The 18,975-nt window shown below is 43.6% G+C and overlaps 1 protein-coding gene and 1 long non-coding RNA gene across 2 annotated transcripts; one reads left to right on the top strand and one right to left on the bottom strand.

Annotated features, from left to right (window-relative positions):
* The first annotated feature begins 6,149 nt into the window (after nt 1-6,149).
* On the top strand, nt 6,150-7,413 carry LOC106848349 (late cornified envelope protein 3D-like). Its single transcript, XM_044758169.2, has 2 exons — nt 6,150-6,303; nt 6,846-7,413. Exon 2 carries the CDS (start codon nt 6,867-6,869, stop codon nt 7,128-7,130), a length of 264 nt encoding a protein of 87 aa, XP_044614104.1. The 5' UTR covers nt 6,150-6,303; nt 6,846-6,866; the 3' UTR covers nt 7,131-7,413.
* A 7,401-nt stretch (nt 7,414-14,814) lies between these two features.
* LOC139041998 (uncharacterized) lies at nt 14,815-16,052 on the bottom strand. The gene is made up of 3 exons (XR_011498170.1): nt 15,864-16,052; nt 15,560-15,667; nt 14,815-15,037 (listed from the first exon to the last, which is right to left on the bottom strand). It is a non-coding gene; the product is annotated as an uncharacterized lncRNA (long non-coding RNA).
* Nucleotides 16,053-18,975: the final 2,923 nt, after the last annotated feature.

Raw genomic sequence — 18,975 nt, 5'->3', positions numbered from 1 at the left:
ACCTCACAAGTGAATTCTCAGTAGTCGTAGGAAGACAAATTCTTCAGTCTTCACCTGGGGACTTCCCAAGCCAAACCCAAAACTCATTTGTTCAATCATTCATTCGTTCAGCAAGTATTTATGTGGCATTGGTCTACGTGCTTGAATTAGTGAGGAACAAGACAGACACAACTCCTGCTCTCAGGGAGTTTACATTCCAGTTTGTCCATTGGAAGCATCTTCTGATTTCCTTGCAAGCCACCAGATTTAAACAAAAGTGGTTCTATACTCGCTTGACCTCTCCTCCTTAGGCATTGGATAGATACTAGTGAAAAGTTGCTAAACCTAGTGAAAACACTCTTCATGAGCAAAATTTTGAGAACCGGATGCTGTTGGTTTGGTGGTGACAAAAAGAACATCTAACGTCTGTTTGCTTTCCCACCAAAGGTGAGAGTTAAGTAAGGCAAGGGGAGAAATTGCTGGTACCCATGGTGAAATGTTTGTTTGAAAATTGACCTCTTCTTGTCCCCTTCCCGGGCTTCCTTACTCAATCCCTAAGTCTCAGAAAAAAAAAAAAAAAAACACATTTGCACAAGTTTCTGGAAAGCGCTTCTGTTTTCTACTTGACTACAATATATGAGAGCACTAAAAAAGGATGGCCACACTTACAGCCTTTCCTGTATCAGGATAATCAGATGCACTTAACACAATAATAATGTTTTGTCGAAATCTGTCATTTTAAGATACATTTGAAATGTAAATGATTTGTCCTGTTCTTAGGGACTTTCAACATATCATAATTAAGGAGGAGATATATCATAATAGATGCAATGAGAAAATACTACACAGTTGACGTAACTGCACTTTCCACAAGCTTGGTCCACTTTACGTCAGCTGCGTACAATTATTACTATTATCAGCCTAATTATCTTCACACAACCAATTATCGTTCATCTTTGGTCCAATCTCTCTTAGCCATCCCAGCCAATTTGAATCACCCTCTTCTCTGAGTTACTACTCCTGGCTCTCTTAGAATCAATACCACAGTCACTAAGATACTGACACAATGGCCCTTAAATGTTTGCTAATTTGTCAGGCACGTCACCACAGCCTCTGTAGATTTCTTATCCCCATCTCTAGTTTTACTTGTGACAGCTCTGGTTCATTATGCCTCTCTACGAATAGTTTTTTCTTTCCTCAGACATCTCTACCTTAACACAGCTAGTAAGAGAAGAAAGGAGAGACTCAAGTCTGGCAGTTTCTGTTGCCAAAGTAGATGCTCTTAATGAGCATGTTATTCTGCCCCCAAGGACTTAGAAGCCGCCAATGTTCCCTCAGCCCCGCTCTCCCTCCCACGTGCCAGCATTATCTCTTCCTCCTCGTAGATGCTTGGATGTCTCTTGGATTCTGCAAGCTCTTCTTAGCTGCTTTGCCTGGGTTTACTGTGCCTAGACAGATTACAGGTTCCACCTCTCTGTTCATCTCACCAACCATCCCAAATGATAGCAGATGACAACATCTGGATGCATCATTCACTCAGAGTCACCACAGAGCAACAGGAGACTGACGCCCAAAAACTCTGACTTCAGGCCCAAGACTCCCCACACACATGTATTACAACATCCTCAGTTGGCTCATGCTTATTTCACTACTTGCCTCTTGGCCTCACTACACTGTCAGTCTAAGGATGGGGATAGCATCTTCTTCATTCCTGAGTCTCCTTTGCCCAGCACAGCATGTACTATCTGAATATAAGTGCCTTGAAAGAATGAATGATTTTTATGAATAAATTGATGAAAATCAAGAAGGGAAGACCTACAGGAAGACTGAGGCACAGATGTTTGAGCAGTTTTGGAGGTTCTTGGATTCCTTCTCTCCTCAAAACTCTTGACATCTGTCAAGGAGACGCAAAGGGCCTGGGGTTGGGGAGTGTAAGAAGCTGCCCCCAAAATAAGACTGGCCACCCTCACTGCCTCCCAATCCCACCACCCATTTCTTGCCTGCAAACCAAAATGGCAAAAGAGCTCTAAGATTTGTTCAGTCCTCACTGAAATCGGAATCCTTCAACTCAATTTACTTTCTATTTCCCTACTCCTCTTTACTCAGGGATTTTCCCTAAGTTGTGGGTTTAGAGCCCCAAGCTCTAAAATAAGTACAGAAAGAGTCATTTTTTAAGTTGATGCAATAACATGTAATTATTTGCCTTTTTATTTCCTCTAGAGTCACTATACTTCTCCCAAGATGTCCTGGAAGCAAAACTAGGAATAGTATCAAACCACTCCCAAGTGTCCCCCCAAAGTTCCTACTCAAATATCCTGCCAGGTGCCCAAGTGCAGTCCCTTCCTGCTAAACTTCAGCTCTGGGAGCCACCATAGCTTCAGCTGTGAAGGGGAAATCGGGATCTACATATGAGCCTTAAGGATACATCTCTTCAGATTGGCATTGAAGGTATGTGGCACTTTCTGGCTACCCCTTCCCATTTTCCCTAAGAACAACTCTGCTGCTTGCCATGGAATACAATTGTTATGGGAGTAAGAGGAGACAGAACCGAGAAGGAACTGTGAGTTGTATGCAAAGGGAGAAGGATTTTGTGTTTGCTGATTCATCTTGGACTGTTGATATGGAATGTCCAAAATCCACTCCAAGGAGATAAACCTGAGATCCTGCACTGCCCATTCTTGTACCAACTGTAATGACTAAGTCATGAAGTTCTCCCAAGATTCATCCAGCCAGACCAGTGTCTGCATTTCCTTGATGTCTCAGTACCACAGGAAGTCAAGGCTTCTTGGGATGGGACTCCTGAAACTGGTGACTCTCAGGGAGTTGCCCTCATGCTCTGAGGGAGGTGACCAGGCCATGACCTTATGGCGATTCTCTGTCACCACTAGATGGCTGCTCTGCACGAGGGACCTGAGGAGCACCTGATCTCATGAGGAAAAGGAGGGGTGAGGGAGAGGAGCAACTCAGCAAAGCGGAAGTGAGATTAATAATCTCCATCTCCAGGTTTTGTGTGGAGCCTTCCAAGACAGGCAGTCACAGATGGGACTAGGGCAAAGCCTGAGAGACTAGTGTTTCAAGAAGGACAGGGAAAACTGCCCATTGACAGTCATTGACGAGGGTGTTTTGATTCTTTGAAATGTGCCCAGAGTATGTGACTTGTGTTACTTTTTCAATTATTGCTCCCTTGTCTCTCCTCTACCCTCCCACCCCATTCCCTTACCTTCCACCCCCAACCCCACCACCGCCAATGACTCAGGGTTGCAACCCATGGGGAGATAAATGGCTTCCATGCTTGCTGCTGTCATAAGGACAGGTTTTGTTTCTGATAACCCAGAAATACAGAAATAAATATTCATTTTTAGAGCAAAGTCTAAACCTCAACATCTTATTTTTTACATGGGCCATGGCACTTGAACTCTGTATGCAGACCATTTGTCACTGGAGTAATTAATTCTTTATGTTTGTTCGATCTACTAGACTGCATACCCCCTGAAGAAAGATACCGCGCCTCTCCTTTTTGCTGTTCTACTCCCAAGGCTGGCCGTGGAGCCTGGCCCACAACTGTTGCTGAGAAAAGAAAGAACAGTCCCAGATTTCTGGCTACAAGCTGGCCTGGTTTTAACAGCTCAGCCATGTGTTCTCTGGTTACTATAAACAAATTCACAGAACTCCAACATCAGACAAGCTAACTGTGTGACTATGAGGGAGCAAGACAAAAACAAGACCATTCTGAGCGCCAACAAAACAAGACCAGTGTCCAAACCACAAAGATGACCAAACATCACCTTTTCTCAGCTAACAAGAGGGATTGCTGCTTCTTTACCAATTACAGCTTTGCTCCATTGCCCCTGCTGTCAAGTTAAAAACTACAGTCATCCCCTGGTGTCTGTGGGATTGGTCCCAGGACCCCCTGGGGATGCCCAAATCCATGGATGTTCAATTCCTTTGTATAAAATGGAATAGTACTTGCATATAACCTACATACATCCTCCCTTATACTTTAAATCATCTTTAGATTTCTTATCATACCTGATACAATATAAATACTAAGTGAATAGTTGTTATACTACATTGTGTAGGGAATAAAAACAAGACAAAGCAGTCTGTATATGTTCAGTACAGACATAACCACTGCAGGTCTTTCCATCCACAGTTGGTTGAGTCCTTGGATGTGGAACCTGTGGGTACGGAGAGCCGACAGTCTTCAGACATCCTATCATGGAAATGCCCTTTTCTGACAGCATCCAATCCAGAGAAAAGGTTCACTTTCTTGAGCTCTCCCCAAAATTACATAACATAAGCCCAAATCCTGCAATAAGTACCTCTCAATGTTTCCCGATGGTGTACTGTCTCCTTCATTGCAATAAGCCAATCAACACAACTTTGATCCACTTTGTTCTACTGTATTTCTGGTAGTTTTTAGATGGGAAATATTGACGATGTTCAAAAAAAGTTTAAGTGAGGGCATGTAGAAATGAATAACTTAAAGGAGAAGGACTTTCTTAGGGGGCTGGTGGTGGCAGTCAGGAAGGGCAGGGGGCTCCAGGTAAATACTGAACCTATGAGAAGAAAGACAGAACTTGATGTCTCCATCCAGAGTCATAGACCAGGGACCAGGGTGGACCCTTTAGAAGGTCCAGAGTTCCCCAGCAGCACACCCTCATTAGAATGGCCCCATTCCCATCTAGCATTCTCTTAGCCTTCATCACCTGCAAAACTGGAGAAATATGAGGTTTTCAACACTTTGTGTCCCTTTTCAGCTTTACCATGCAGGCTGGTATGAGAAAGTATCCATTTCACATTTTATGAGTAATTCCTTCCAAAGAATCATCAGTTGGTGGGGTCCTCAACAATGTGAGGAAAATGGACACCCTAGCAGAGTCCTGGAGCCAAGCCTACATACATCCCCTCAGCAAGAGACTCCTTCTGGGGACAGAAGAATATCAGAGAAGACAGTCAATGCCATCTCTAACCCTTTCCCCCTTCCTCCATCCCAAGCCACCATTCCTTGTAACCCAGTGCAATTCATTCTCCCACAGGCATCTCAAAATAAATCATGGAGTTCCTATGTTTTAAAGTGAGAAAGTTTGAAGTGCATGTTCTTATAAAGAATTTTGTGTCTAAAAGCGATTAACTATGGACTACAGAAAAGAAAATATTTACCATAAAAATATTTTATTTAAATTAACCATCTAACTTAAATATAAATAATTAATGTTCTGTTGTAGTTCTGACCATAATGTTTTGGAAACAAATAGCAAATGCAGTTATTATGATAGTAGAGATTAAGTCAATTGGAAATTCATTTCTAGTACTGTAATAAAATTCAATGGGAAAATAGAATTCAGATTTTATTTTTAAAAATCACCATACACAATCCTTAGAAATGGTCAGATCTGCTCTATTAAATGTGATGCATATAACATCACCACCATCATCAACATCATTAACAACATGTTTAATAAATCATCCTCATGACCCCATCAATTAGCTAAAATATTTCACACTCATAGATCATTCATTTTCTGATAATCAATATTATTATATCCCACAGAAAACTAAATAGGGACAAACTGGATTTTTCTCATACTAAGTTTAAGTCTTGTGATCTCAACTATTGTAAGTCCTTTTGATATTTTGTCTGCTCATTTATATAATCCTACCGTAGTTCTCTGAAGGGCCCCACCTGCTCCAGACAGGGCCTGGATCCCATCCTCTGTCCATTTTCTAACATGTCTCATTCCCAGGGTCCAGTAGTCTCAGATCACCCAACAACCCCAGAAGTCAGGAGCTGATTACATCTGAAAAAATCATTACCCTGGGGAATATGCAGAGCAATAGGAAAGAAGTCAAAAAAAACGAATATTTGAGACATTTCTATCACAGGATGAATCACATGATATCAGAGGCATATGTTTTCTTCTCTGATGTCTGTCCAGTTAAACTTGAAATGCTCAAGGTCAGGAAATGTGTCATGTACGTCTCTACATCCTCACTGCCCAGCAAAAATGCAAGGGGCAGAGCTGAAGTTAAAGCATCTGAGCTGAATTAGTGAAAGGAGAAATGACAGGTCCCCAACACACCTGGTGAGCAGTCATCAAGATTTCCCGGTTCCCTCTTGCCAGACATCTTCACAAGCATGCAGGAAGAAGCTGGAGACCTTTGACGGGAGTGTGTGGTGCTGTCACCCCCTCTCTGATTGTGAAAGCAGCTGCATGCTCAGGCCGTGTATCACAAACCCAGCACAGAATAAAAGGGCGCCTGCCCCAGGCTCCTCATCCACAGCCTCCTCAGGAACAGCCTTCTCCTGCCTCCTCTGCATCGGTGAGTGTCTGGAAGGGGACAGAACCTCAGCTGGGAGTGTTGGGAAGACAAGCTGAGATTTGAGTGGGGAAAAGGGAAGCAGGGGTGTCTGACGTAGAGACAGCAAGAAGAGACCTTGGAGGGCTGAGGGGAAAGGGTGGGGACAGTGAGCAAGCAACTTCTGTGGTCTGCGACATCAGGGTCTGTAACACACCAGAGTCCTGGCTCTCAGCATCCCCTCCACTCTTTATCCTGAAAGATGCACACAAGCCCAGAGACATTCTCCAGGAGTGATTACCCACTTGGGCGTATTTGCTTCCATGTTTCTATGGAGGCAGAGAGACTTGGGGCCAGTTAGAAGGTATCATCGTTGGTTTGGGGAGGAGGGCTGAGTAAGGGAAATGTCTTGCCGCGTCAGTTTAACTTGAGAGTGGTTCCCATTTTCTCCTGAAGGCCACAGCTCAGGAAGCAGCTGGTATTAGGAGGAAGGGCTTTATAAAACCACTCATAGAGGAGACACTGGCCTCAATGTTTTGCACTGACATTTCCTTTAATCCATCCAGGCTCACTCACCTCCCGCCGAGATGTCCTCCCAGCAGCACCAGCAGCAGTGCCAGCCCCCTCCCAAGTGCCCCTCGCCCAAGTGCCCCCCAAAGAGCCCCGCACAGTGTTCACCTCCAGCCTCCTCGGGCTGTGCTTCAAGCTCCGAGGGCGGCTGCTGCCTGAGCCACCATGGGCACCGCAGGTCCCACCGATGCCGGCGCCGGAGCTCCAACTCCTGTGACCGTGGCAGCGGTCAGCAGTCCGGGGGCTCAGGCTGTGGCCAGGGCTCTGGGGGCTGTTGCTGACCTGGGCTTCTGATGCTGAGACCAGCAACTTTAGAGGAAACAAAATTCTAAGGACCATCTCAGCCTAGTGTGTTACTTCCCAATATGCCCATCTCCATGCCCTTGGCCAGCACTGAGATGCTCCTGGACAGCAGCTGAGCTTTCCTCAGTGGCTTTTCCTATCTATTCTCCAGGATCCCACAGAATGCCCACCTTGGTATCTTCCAGAACTTGCAATATCTGCTCCATCAATTGTCATCACCTGTGGCTGACCCCATGAAAATAAAGTATTTTTTCCTTAGCACCACTAGGCTGTTGTTGACTTTTCTCCAACCCAGGCTGCTCTGTGAGTCTCTCCTCCCTTCTGCTCCTCCGGCCAACACTACTTTGCATAAGGAACAGATCTCGACCCTAGACTAGAAAAATAACAGTTCCAGTTTTTCAAAGGGGCCTGTAAGAAAACTTTCTGTTGGGACGGGAAGAGCAGGGGTACTAGTTTCAACCCCACACCAGTAAAAGACCTTCTTTCCTCTGTAACACAGTGTAAGAAATACTCTCACTCATAACCGGAGTCTGTGGGGACGTGACTGCCACTATCAGAGTATGAAACAGTATTCCAGGATCCCCAACTAAGAGACAGGGAGTGGGAAGACAAAGAACCCAAAAACTAGCAGAAAAGTTGCTGAGAGACCAGGGGAGGAAAGGAAGTCCTCAGGGTGATTATTAACTCAGTTTCTTCAATAAAGCTCTGGGGGCACATGGTGAGAGTTAAGACTGAAGAGGTTGCAGAATCAGAGGAGAAGTGGTGCTGAGGCTCTGTCTGGGAGTGTTTGATGTGAGAAACTTGGGAAGAAGAAGGTGGAAGTGAGAGAAGGATGAAGATGGATGAAGATGAAGGTAATCATAAGATCAAATAGTAAATATTAGCAGTTACTATGAGCCAGGCCTGGTGCTAACTGTTTGGCATATAGCTCCTCAATTAATCTTCCCAACAACCCTGGGATGTAGGTTCTCTTATTATCTCATGTTACAGATATGGAAACAAAATCATTGCACATTTTCTTATCTTGTCAAGGTCACACAGCAGTCTGGCTGTAGGACCATCAATGCAACCACCAGACTATCTTGATTTACTTCAAAGCAAGTAATAGAATTCTGGGGGTTTTTTGAGGAAGATTAGCCCTGAGCTAACATCTGCCACCAATCCCCCTCTTTTTGCTGAGGAAAACTGGTGGCCCTGAGCTAACATCCATGCCCATCTTTCTCTACTTTATATGTGGGACACCTGCCACAGCATGGCTTGCCAAGCAGTGCATAGGTCCATACCCAGGATCTGAACCAGCGAACCCTGGGCCACCAAAGCAGATTGTGAGAACTTAACTGTTGCACCACTGGGCTGGCCCCGTTCTTTTTTTTTAAGTAAATTCTCTTTTATTTTTTTGAAAGATTTGCCCTGAGCTAACATCTGTTGCCAATCTTCCCCCTTTTTTTTTCTCCCAAAAGCCCAGTACATGGTTGTACATCCTAGCTGTAAGTTGTTCTAGTTCTTCTATGTGAGCCACTGACACAGCATGGCAACTGACAGACTCGTGGTGTGGTTCCGTGACCAGGAAGCGGACCCGGGCCACTGAAGTGGTGAGTGCTGAACTTTTAACCACTAGGCCATCAGGGCTGGCTCTAGAATTCTTTCTAAATTACTTGTTTTCAGCACAGCTCAATGTGTTTAATATTGCTTTTCAAACTCTACACCACTAAGATTCCAAATCCTGTAAGTCATAACTGCAATAGGACCCCATTTGGGGAAGGCAAGTGCTATCTCTAATATCTCTGAACGAAAGTGTAGCCATCGACTGACTACATCTAACCACCCACTATGGAAACCATCCCTTGACACACAAACCGAGTGACATTTCTCATTGAGTGAAAATTATTGAAATAATATTGAAGTAGACCTAAGCCAGACTATTTCTTAAAACTAAAAAATAGAAAAGACATAGAATTCCACTTTTAGGTATATACCCAAAAGAATTGAAAGCAGGGCCTCACACAGATACTCGTACACCCATAGTCACAGCAGCACTATTCACAACAGCCAAAAGGTGGAATCAATCCAAATGTCCATCAACAGATGAATAGATAAACAAAATGTATAATACACATACGAAGGAATATTATTTGATCTTAAAAAAGAATGAAGTTCTGATACATACTACATCTTCGATGAACCTTAAAAACATATGCTAAGTTAAATAAGTCAGAGACAAAAGAACAAATATTGTATTTTTCCACTTATATGAGGCTTTAGCAGTCCAGTTCAGAGAGAAAGAAAGTGGAGCAGAGGCTATCAGGGGCTTCAGGGCGTGGAGAATGGGGAGTTACTGTCGAAAGGGTACAGAGTTTCTGTTTGGGATGATGACAAAATTCTGGAAATGAATCATGGAAATGGTTGCACAACATTACGATTGTACTTAATTCCACTGAATTGTACACCTAAAAATGGTTAAAATGGTAAATTTTATGTTATATATGTATTACTAGAATAAAAAAAAGAAATTAAAAAAAAAAGACCTAATAGAGCCTGAGCTAAAGTCAAACCAACACAACACCATGTGAGTTCATAGAATTAAATATTTTTTAAAGCCTTGGGGAAGTGGCAAACTGGAAATCAATTGTCCCTCCAACGCTCATGGAAATCCAGTTCTTTAGACTTTGGGGACAAAAATGTAACAGACAGTCCACAAGATGGGGTTGATGTCAAGTCTGCTCCAAAATATACAGCCCAGCTCAACTGGCTGAGATAGGATTGTCTGAAGAGGTGGATGCAGATACAGGACTCATACTATAGCAGGATATGGATTCATAGCTATGGACAGGCTATTTGCTAACCCAAAGCTTGAGAAATTCTTAGGTAGTCCTCAGCCAAGAAGCATAAAGGATGTTGAGTCAGATAACACCCAGACACACCTAACACACACATGAACGCACACACATAATAAACACATGCTCACATACATATATAGGCATACACACTGATGTTCCAGGATGGAAAAATTTGGCCTCAGGCTAAGATATGTTTCCATCTATCTGAGAGCCCTAGTGTTGAGCAGACACAAGCACAGGTTTGATAAACTCAGGAAAGACCTCAGCCTGGGTAAAACCTCGGTTTGGATATGGTAGATTTGGTGGTGGCCAAAGGTCTTGTGAAACAATAGGTCTCTCTAACCCCCACCATCTGTCCCTGCTCCACCTGGCACTCCCCATTCCAGGCTGCTCAACATTCTCCCTCCTTCAGCATCTCGGAGCCCAGCCCTGCCTGCACAGGGTGCAATGACCTGACACGGAATGAAAAGAAGGAGGTGGCAGATTCTCCCTGCCTCAGGGAAGCCTGTGGGCCCTGAGCAGAGGAGTCAGTAGCTATCAGGGAAAGGCTGGAGTTACACCCTCTCTCCCCCATGGCTCTGCCACCCTCTGATTCTGCAGTGACAGGGCATCACCAGCCTCATGCAGGTAACGGTACGCCTTGCATGCATCACTCTTTCAGGCTAAGCATCACTGATGAAGGCACCTCCAACCCCTACACCAGGAAAGGGCTGTCTGTGCAAAAGATTCTGCCCCAGGTGCTCTCCAGCTCCAGCCTCATGAGAGAGGAAGGAGCTGGTTCCACACTGAGGTAGGGAGGGGAGTATGGCCTCCTCCCCTTGGTGTGGTGTCAGACTTTGACTCTTGGAGTAAGTGCTCACAGAAGATTGTGCAAAGTCACAGCACTTAAAACACTGCATTTTACTTAGTTGGTTCCACATTTGCCCATCACAGTCATGAGATGCTAGAAAACAGTATGATGCTCTTGGTATTGTCAACATTTTGTAAGTGTTTGGCACATATTCACACACTGAGCAAATCAGTGATAAACAGCAGGTCTGAGGAAGTTTAAGAGGCAGAGTCAGGCCTTCCTGAGTCCTTCCTGGGGAACTTCTTAACCCCTGTCCAGGAAGATGCTGCAGTCTGGACACGAGGAGGATGTCATGGGCTGTGCCTCACACAGAAAGTCCTCAGGCCCAGGATGAAAGGGCTTCTCCTCCTTGTTGTTTTCCCTCTACATAATTCTTACCTTTCTGCTCTATAACTTTGACTTTTTTAAGCTAAAAAGGCCTTTGTTCCTCTCCTGATCTCAGATTCCACTACAAGGACTCTTCCTTTAATTTGTCATTGAAGGACTTCTTCAATCTCCTCACTGCTTCCTAATTCCTGGGTCTTTTCATTGGCTACAAAGGCAGAGGAAAGAGGGGTGGGACAAAAAATGGTAGTGACCAGAACTGAGGAGAGGTTGTGGGACAGAGGAGAGTTAAGAGGTGTCTGGCATACAGCTCGATGACTGAGCAGTTTTGGACAGAAATGGTAGTGCCTGACTCAGGGTTGAGAGGTTAGGGAAAGGAAGGAATCAAGGATGACCCTCCAGTCTCAGGTTTGCATCGGGTTGGACTGCAGTGTTATTTCATCCCTGAGCTGAAGAACACACGACAGGGTGTTGATTCAGGGGGACTCTGACGAGTGCAGCCTTAGATGTTAAGCTTGAAGTCTTTATGAGATTTTCAAATGTGTAGAATGCTTAGAATCACTGCAGAGGTAAGAAAACCTTCTAAGAACTTTAGGGTCAAATACACCCAGATTTTATTCCCAATTATGCTGTTTTTTAACTGGGAGCCTGGACAAATTACTTAACTTCTATGAGCTTTCAGTTCTTCATCACTGCAGGAATGATACTTTTAACATCTCCCTCACAGTGAGTGAGTGCTGTGAAAAGCAAATAAACGTGTCAAAGCATAGTATCGAACACATAGAAAGTGTTTGGTAAGTGGTAGCTTCTATCATTATTACTATTATTATTATCATTGAAACATCAGCTATTGGTCAGTAAACAGAATTCAGTTCTCCTCTTCTCCCATCATGCCAGCCCTTCCTCCTGACTTCCCAATTTCTGTTATTGACACCGAGTCTCACTTACCAGTCCTAGAAATCCCAAAGCCATTTTGTGGTTTCCCATCCCTCACATCTAGCCGACCCCCATGCCCTAGAGAGTTAGCAAGTCAGCTCTAGGAGGACTCACACATCTGCTCCCTCTTCTTCATCTCTGGGGTCAATTGCCTTGTTTGGTCCTTCTGGCATCTTGCCAGACAATGTCCAAGCCTCTCTCTCTCTCCTCTCTGTACTTTCCCGTCAGCCTAACGGCAGATAACACTTGCAGCAGCTCAGGTCAAATCTCTCATTAAAAACCTCCAATGAGACTCCATAGAATTAAAACAGGCCCAGCATGTGCCAGGAGGAGAAAGGGACCACTGTTGAGAACGTGGTGAGGAATGGGGAGAGCAAGACAGGAGAGCCCGGCAGACAAGGTACCAATCTCATAGGACCTTGAGGCCAAGGTCAGGAGCTTGAGTTTTATTCCAAATGCCATGGAGTATTTTAAAGCAGAGGGATGGTCTAATCTGATCTATGCTTTTGTTCATTTTTTAATGATTGGCTTCCACGGGGAAGAGGTGGGGACAGAATGGAAGCAGGTGGGCACCTAGAAGGCTACCACAGTGCTACTTGAAGGAGATGATTACGACCCAGGTGAGGCAACAGAAACTGGAGATGGGGAGACGCAAGCCAATACAGGAACTGTTTAGGAAGTGGACTGGACACGATTTGTTGATGGATTGGATTAGGGAGAAGGGGGTCCAGGGGAGACAACAATGGAATTCTAAATGGCAAGTGCTCTGGGGGGGCTTGCGATCTTCCTACTTGGAGATCCTCACTTTTGCAGCAACCACCCCAATGGTGACTCAAAGCAAAGTTCTGCCCCGGGTGTATCTTTTATAGCCTGAGAAGTTGGGAACAGAGGGAGGTAAGAGTCATTCCACAGCGTGAGTTTGTGCCAAGGAGGAAATCTGCTGAAACTCTCCAAAGGACGTTCACCTCCTTTGGAGGCAACACAACATAACAAGGCCATGGCCTTAGCTCCATCCAAGGCCCACCACTTCCAGCCTTTCCTATCTCTCTATCCACGCCTCCAGCCACTCCCTTACCTGCCTGGGCTCCGGCTACACGGGAGTGTCTGCAGTTCTTGGGAGCCATCCCATACTCTGGCTTGAGCTACAAGCACTTAGTCTGGCATGCCCCCTTGACCTGGAGAAATTTTACCCATCCTGCTGGACCCAGCCTAAATCTCAGCTCTTCGAAGAAATCTCTTCCCTGGCCCCCGACTTGTTCCTCCATCTCCACATTCGATAAGAATCAGCAGTCCCACTATAGCATGTGATCGCTCGTCTACCTGCCTCTTCCACTAGAAAGTGAGCTCTGAGGCCTCTGTTCCCCTCCTCCATCTCACATTTCTGTAACCGCCCATCCTCGCCCTGCCCACCACTGACACTAACTTGCACTTAGGATAATGAGCTGCTTGCTCTAACAAGACCAGAGCCACGTCAATAGGCTTGGTGGCCAGCATTAGGTTGTCTGGAGCCCTGTGTGTTGATTGCTAGGCATTAGAGCTTTGAGACCTCAGAAACCTCTGTGCAATATATGCCCCTAGAGACAGCCAAAGGGACCCACATCAGCCCCAAAGCAAGAGATCGGGTTTATTCAGAAGCGCAGAGAGCAAGGGAAAAGTAGACCCGCGCCAAAGACAGTGCAGTCGTCCCTCAGTATCCGCGGGGGATTGGTCCCAGGACCCATGGCGGACACCCAAATCCGCAGATGCTCAAGTGCCTTAGGCGGCTCCTTACCCACGGGCACGGAGGGCCGACTGTAACCAGGTGGGCGCTTGAGCAGCGGGAAAGGGAATCAGCTACAGCCGTGGCTCCACACTCCAGCTGGCCGCGAGGCAGCCCAGCACAGGCTACGAGAGCGACCAGAGCCACCTAGCGGCCATCTGCGGTGCGTGTTCCTCAGTCCCTCCCCAGAGACAGCTTCCAAATCAAGGGGGAGCTACCCCCAGCTGACCACGGAATTTACAGCTCCAGGGGGCAGAAATTACCCTACCAAAGTTTTAAAAAGGAACAACAGAGTAAAAATGTTTATAGCATTTATTCAACAACATTAATATTCTTACATATTATTAGTGCTACATAATTCCCATATAGCACAAATGCAAAAAGTCCTAACTTATTATGAGAAGAAAATTATTTCTCAATTTTGAAAAATTGGGAAAGGACAGAGGCAATTCACAAAAGCACTGTAAATGGCCAATAAATACGAAAATAACTTCAACTTCTTTAATAAACAACAACAAAAACATCTCTTCCACCTGCCTTTTTGTAATGACCCGATTCTGGGTACTTGAGGCTGTGAAGAAGAGGCGTACACATGGCAGCGGTTGTGGCCCGGATAGTGGAAAGTTACTGGATTTGACAGCATAGTAATTACTTCTAGGAAAATCATCAGAGATTATTTTTTTAACGTGTGTGTCATTCTTTAGAGAAGAACTTGCTTCAATGTCCAACAATAAAGGAATAGTTAACTAAAATATTCTACATCCATAAAATGGATGAAATATTGCTCAGTCATTAAAATCACTTTTAAAGATGGACAAATTCTCATGATGTAATGTGAAAAAGCAGCATATGCCGTACACGTGTGGTGTTGATTTTGTATTCACACAAACACACAATATTTTTCATGTTTCTACAGTTTTCAAAAATTTAGTGAATGCGCATTACTTTATCAGGAAATAGCTTTATTTTTTAAAGAAAGTAATTAGGCCAGGTGAGATTCTTAAGAATTAGAGGTCCTGAGGCTCCCTGGCGCGAGGGGAAGAAAGGGCTTAAGGTTTCAGCGCTAGAAAAGTCATCCCTCATTTTACCAGTGAAGAAACAGCCGTCTCTGGTCTTCTCGGGTCACCCTGAGTCAGTGTCCGCCTTTCCTGACCGCTGCTGCATGGCAGAGGGCAGCCCCTTAATCAGAAAGAAAGAGAAGGGGGACTGTCGGTCCGGTGCGCAGCCTCCCCTGGGTCCAGCTGCGAGCTCTGGGAGGAGGACCCGAGTCTGAGCAGGCACGTCCCAAACCCGTGGCAGCTCTGCCTGAATTTAGGGCTGTCGCACTGGCCCTAATCTCAAAGTTGACTTTTTCCGTCCCACTTGCAGCGCCGCTTCTCACGGCTCTCTACAGACATTTTATCACTTTTGCTGTTGTTGCTTAAAAAATAAATAATTCCATTGTATACACATGAACTACCTCTGGCATCGAAACGCTCTGCTTTTGAAACCTTTTTTCAAACAAACAAACAAAAACTCAAACGTTTTGGGGGGCGCTTCCTTGGATCTTTTCTAAACAGAGAGAGGTTTCTGGGAAAGCCACAACCTCGCTCTTTGACTACTGTGAGCTCACATCAGGCCGCTTTCTACAAAAACCTTCTGCCTCTCATCATAGAGAGGGGAACAAAGTGGGGAGAGCCTTCCAGAAGTTTTGCACTTCACCTTAGAAGAAGGGTCCAGGCATCCCTTGTCCAGCGCTGCTCCTTCCACTTCCCCAGGTCTCTAACGAGGGAGGGAGGTGGATGGGAGGGAGGGGAGGCGGAAGAAACCCTATGATGATAAACAATACTTTAGGAATTTTACTCTGTCGTACTTGTGCATTCGCCCCTTAGGGAAGTTGTAGTCCCTATTTTCTTCCCAGGTGTCAATACAATTTAAAATTCAATTGAATTAGAAAGAAAAAAATTAAATCTACAGTCATTTTGAATTCATAGAACATTTCATGGGTTTTTATTGTTAAACATACCCGAACCACAACACAGACTTCACAGGGTCCATGTTGTCTTCTGAACCGTGATCCTCGTTGATTTCAAAATGGCTTTCCTCTTGTAAATGGTCCCCACATTTGCCTACAGGGTGATTCCAGGGGTGCTGTCATTGTTTATCTCCATTCCACGTCACCACAGCAGGTGTTAGCAGAAACTGGCAGCTTGGGGATAATTTGTTTCCCTAACAACACACACACACACACAAATAGACAGACACTTATTCACACATATCTACCCACAAGCTTTTCTAGCTCCAGACGCCAAGCACCACCTGGAGTCCAAAAATAGCCAGCATACTTGTTTTACATAATTCTGGAGTAGGAGGAGTAATCACTGAAGCCAGAAGTCTGTTTAATTTGGAATCTAACCTAAGGGTGACCAGATGGCTGCATGTCCTTGATGCAATTCCTCAGGCTGCCTGCAGAGGGGGTTATGGGCTGCGGGAGAGCACAGGGTTTGGATTCTGGCACTGTGGGTTTAGACATGGCAGGGCTGCTTCCTCTATAATGGAGATGATAATCACTTTCCCACCTACATAAAAGCCTTAAAAATAAGATTAAGAGTTAAAGAAACTGTGGGCTAAAACTAATAAAAATGATTGTGTACAGGAGAAAGAAAGAAGACAAGGAAGGAAGTTGGACTTTGTTGAATGTACCTTGTTTCATAGTTTTGGCTTTAGAATATTGTAAATGCTTTTAACACATGATTAAAAACAAAAGTATTAAATTTAACAATCTCTAAACAGTGAAAACAAACTACAACAAATGGGTCTAACTGTATGTAAGGTTGACGGCATAACTACACTGAGAAAAGAGTGACTTCCGGTAACTTTAAAAGATGGTATTTTGACTCTACATCTCTATTCCAAGGAAGGAAGAATCTTGAAAAAATCTTACCTAGCATCGCAAGAAAAATGTTATCATTAATAATAATATCGGCATTACCACTTGAATATTATAGCTGTATTGTAAGATAAAACGAAAAAGACCAAAATTTTCAGCCAAAGAAGAAAAAAATACAAGAATAATACAGAAGAAGTATATATCCTAAAATGTTAATTTAAGTTTAAATATCATTATTCATTCATGATTTTTTCTTGAAAGAATTGTGTTTCCTAGTGTTGTTCACTAAAAAGACCTAGCAACAGTAAAAACTTAGTAATATTTTTCATCCATCGTACCTGTACTAAGGTCTCTAAGTACCATTTCCCACCAAAAGAAAGCGGGACTCCTTGGAGGAACATCTAAGGCCAGATCCGAAGCAAGTGACGCACAAGATGAACCCAGGACATCTCAGTATAGCAGAGAGCAAGGAAGCCACGGTAGACTACTGGGGTGGTGTAAAAAGACACAAGAAGCTAAAACATGTGACAATTTGAGAACCCAAAACAGTAATCATTACAACTGATCAAGGCACATCAAAAAACAGAGAACTCCATCAGTCCATAATGATACTGTTTATTTAAAAATGGTTATCTTCGGAAATTGCTAGGCCACCAACTCATTATTCTGAAAAGTGGCAAGAGAAAGAATTTAACATTTATTGTCTTTCCTAACTAAACTCTTTCAGGTTAGCACAGAGTTGATGAGGAAAATTCTTTTTGATAAAAACAATTTTAGTTAATGAATGAAGAACGAATGATAGAATGAGACAATCACCATTTATTGGCGCCTAAAGAAATGATGCAATAATCATCAATATGTGCTTATAGCATTAGGTGAAAGGCTTATGGGGAACTGTAAAATGAGTGGATGGATAGTACTAACACCACCCAAACCTACAGATCAATCTCAACATCACTAAGGGGAGAATATCCAGACCATATGTGCCTCCTGTATTGTGCAGGAAGAGGGACATCACATCACATTTAATGTAGGCTTGCCACAAAAAAACAAAAAAAGAACTTAATTTAAGCTTCTGGATCTAATTATCATTTTACAAGAAATACTGGGGAATATGGGGACATCACAAGAAAATTAAATGACACCAGAAAGAAGCAATCGGTTGAAATCACCACATGAGCAGTTCTTCAAGACTGATAACCTGTTTCTTTAAAAAGTAAATGATGTGAAAGCAGAGGGGGAGTGTTAGAGATTAGAAGGAATTTAAGATATATCAACCCAATGTGTGGATCTTGTTTGCATCCTGATTCAAAAAACCAACATTAAACCCACATTTTTTAGATAATTGTGATATCTGTACTCTCTTCCTTACACATTAACAAAACTCCTAATTTTTAGTCAGGTTCATGGCTTCCCAGAATAAATATCACAGGTTCTCTTGCACCTATGCATGGCTGTGTGACTCGGTTCTGGGCAACTGGATGCCAGTAGAAGAGTCAGTCCCAGATGGCTGTGGAGCTGAAATGCCAGTGCTGAGTGGCCGCACTCTGGAATTTCATGTAAGAAACCAAAAATAATTTTATGTGAGAAACTCATAACTTATTAAGCTGCTATCTTTTTTGTCTTTTATTCTTAGCCAAATCTAATTTTAACCTACACCATTCTTTGATTAAATTTCAATGACTATATTTTTAATTTCTTATAGTTCTTTTGGTTATTTTTGCATAGTGTCTATACATTTTCTTATGTTTTAAATTTCTTATTTAATATTTTTAAGAATATGAAACATACTTATCTTTGTAATATTTATCAGATAGCTCTTTAATGTGAAATTTCTTGGCAATGTAATCCTACTCTTTATAGAATATATTGACTTTCACTGGAGATGAACTCATTTTTCAAAATTATGAAGCACACAAGAAAAGAATCCATCATGCGTACATTTTCAGTGGGACTTCATTTGTGTGCATTTTATGTGGCTTATGTTGAAGACAAGTCTCTGTAGGTTAATTTTGGGTTTGTTTCTGTCAAATACCACAGGTCACCTGCCAGGGACCAATTTTTATTTTACTTACTTAGCTAAGGGATTCTCAGACCACAAGTGTAGTATACATTGGAAGAATGGCAAATGAACCAATATTAGGCACAAGCCTGTGGTTATTAATTTTAAAGGTTTATTTTTGCTTCTCACCATAAGCCCAGGGTAAGGCATACAAGCTTCCTTGTGTCTTGTGGTATCCTTTTTCTA

Source organism: Equus asinus, chromosome 25, assembly GCF_041296235.1.
Source record: "Equus asinus isolate D_3611 breed Donkey chromosome 25, EquAss-T2T_v2, whole genome shotgun sequence".
Classification (NCBI taxonomy): Eukaryota; Metazoa; Chordata; class Mammalia; order Perissodactyla; family Equidae; genus Equus; species Equus asinus.
Note: the sequence above shows the minus strand (reverse complement) of the source record. Positions and strands in the feature narration are given on the sequence as shown.